The sequence below is a fragment of the Etheostoma cragini genome, chromosome 1, assembly GCF_013103735.1.
Source record: "Etheostoma cragini isolate CJK2018 chromosome 1, CSU_Ecrag_1.0, whole genome shotgun sequence".
Classification (NCBI taxonomy): Eukaryota; Metazoa; Chordata; class Actinopteri; order Perciformes; family Percidae; genus Etheostoma; species Etheostoma cragini.
Genome location: NC_048407.1, coordinates 34044564 through 34047021, shown reverse-complemented (window position 1 = coordinate 34047021; position 2458 = coordinate 34044564). Strand labels below are relative to the sequence as shown.

At 43.7% G+C, this 2458-nt stretch overlaps 1 protein-coding gene across 1 annotated transcript in view; it reads right to left on the bottom strand.

Annotated features, from left to right (window-relative positions):
• The window catches only part of gpn1 (GPN-loop GTPase 1), a 16428-nt gene that overhangs the window by 7506 nt on the left and 6464 nt on the right, over positions 1 to 2458 (bottom strand). The window contains exons 3-7 of the mRNA XM_034865349.1: positions 2242 to 2348; positions 1729 to 1766; positions 1141 to 1219; positions 841 to 935; positions 228 to 273 (exon numbers count right to left, since the gene is read on the bottom strand). Of these exons, the coding sequence (XP_034721240.1) occupies positions 228 to 273; positions 841 to 935; positions 1141 to 1219; positions 1729 to 1766; positions 2242 to 2348 (365 nt within the window). The remainder of the gene's footprint in view (positions 1 to 227; positions 274 to 840; positions 936 to 1140; positions 1220 to 1728; positions 1767 to 2241; positions 2349 to 2458) is intronic.

Genomic DNA, 2458 nt, shown 5'->3' with positions numbered 1-2458 from the left:
GTCTCCCTCCCTCTATCTGCATCAGTGTCTCCCTCCCTCTATCTGCATCAGTGTCTCCGTCTATCTGCATCAGTGTCTGTCTCTCTGCATCAGTGTCTCTTTATCAGTGTCTCTTTCTATCTGTATCACTATAAATAAAATTGAAAAGACAAAACATACACAAGTCATCAACAAAATGCTACAGAGAAAAGAGACAGAATCACGAAGTGGACAGGAAGTGTCCTCACCTTGTTCATGGCAACGATGAAGGGCAGCTTGGTCTTGTAGAGAATGCTGGAAGAGACAAAACGTCAGCGGAGACACAGCAAGAAACCTGCAGAACTGCTGTCCCAGTTACATGCAGCATCAGATGTCTTCTCTGTTCTGTTACCGCCCCCTGCTGGATGGATGGAGATATAGATATCTATCTATCTATCCATCCATCCATTGTAGGGATAGGCAAAAAAATATACAAAATATTGTATCAATACGCAGACACCAAGTATGGATCTGTTATTATATATTATATATGTGATTTTGTCCCGTTTGTCCCATCCTGAAGCCATAACATTGAAGATGAACAAACAGAGAAATGTTTCTTTTTAGATGTTGATACGTTTCCTTTTGGGGACGTCATTAGAAATTGGGAAAAAAGGTTATAAATTACAATATATGGCAGAATATTGCAATATGTTTAAAATCAAAATAATGTCGTAACGTGGCATAAGTATTGTGAGGCGTCTGGTGATTCCCACCCCTATTTACATATATATGAAAACACATTGCACAGGATTTTTAAGAGAGTCCACTGTGGTACTTTAAATATGTGAGTGTCCAGATGTGTGTAGTTGAGTCAGGTACCTGCAGGCATACAGCATGTTGGACATGAACGTGACGGGGTTGACGCTGCGGGACGTGTCCATCACGTAGATCACGACACACGGGAAGGAGGAGGCCTGAAAAACACACACACACACACACACACACACACACACACACACACACACACACACACACACACACACACACACACACACACACACACACACACACACACACACACACACACACACACACACACACACACACACACACACACACAAAGTGAGTGTGATGTCAGAGATGAAGACGAGCAGGCAGCAGTCCAGTGAGCCGACCCACCAGAGTCTCTGTGATGATGGTTCCAGACGCAGACCAGGTGAAGACTTCGATCTGACCCGGGGTGTCAATCAGCACGTACCTGCAGAGGGCAAAGGTCATCAGAACCAACCAACCAATCACAGTGGTAGTTTACAATGAAGCACCGAGTTTGCGGACTCCCCACAGGGCTAGGCGACATAGACCAAAAATCATCACTCAGTATTTTTCTAATGAATTGTGATAAACGAGATCGCTATTTTATATAAAACACGGTTAACTGACTGCAATTATATACTTTGTATATATATATATATATATATATATATACACACACATACACATACGTGTGTGTGTGTGTTTTCTACATACATCTATATGGGTATTTTCTACAAAGTGGGAAAAATATTCAGTTGTAAATCAAAGCCATGTTGGATGGCACAATCACTTCTATAAAACCAGACAGTGATCAAAATAAGATGCCAAGCCAGGTTTTCCCTGCCCTGTTTGATAACGTGCACGTGCAACACGTGCACGTTATCTAAGATAAAGAGCCTGTTATGTGAGGTCTCTGACAGAGCACCCCCGGGTGTTAGGACGCCTGATACTAACCGGTGGTTCTGCTGCTTCTTCTCGATGAACTGCATCACCTGAAGAACACAACACACACATCTAAATACTCAAAAGCTCTTCAACAGGGTACAGGAAACACACACACACACACACACACACACACACACACACACACACACACACACACACACACACACACACACACACACACACACACACACACACACACACACACACACACACACACACACACACACACACACACACACACACACACACACACACACACACACACACACACATAAATGAATTATTTTGACTAATAGTTAAGATCAGAGGAATGAAAGAGATCAGTTGTTTTGCAAAGAGCATTGGAAGGAATCCAATTTCTATTTTTGTTAATAAAAACTCATATTTCAGATATACACATTTTATTAAGGGTCAGATTTGACTCGAGGACGACAGGAGGATTAAGTGCGGCACCTAAAATGGTTATGATTGGTTGGGAAAACCGTGACTCGGTTCCCGGAGGACGTGGCGTCTGACCGTTACCTGATCGAAGCGCGTGGCGAACAGGTTGAGTGATGTCACGATGCCGCCGTTGGGTCCGAGGCTGTACTGCTTCATCACCTCCTTATAGTTCACAGTGTCCCTGATGTCTGGAGGAAAGAAGACAGGACACATTGAGGGCCATGGGGGGGGAGGGAGGGAGGGAGGGAGAGAAAGAGAGAGAGATATTTACTGATGCCAAAAAAATGGGAAGGGATGG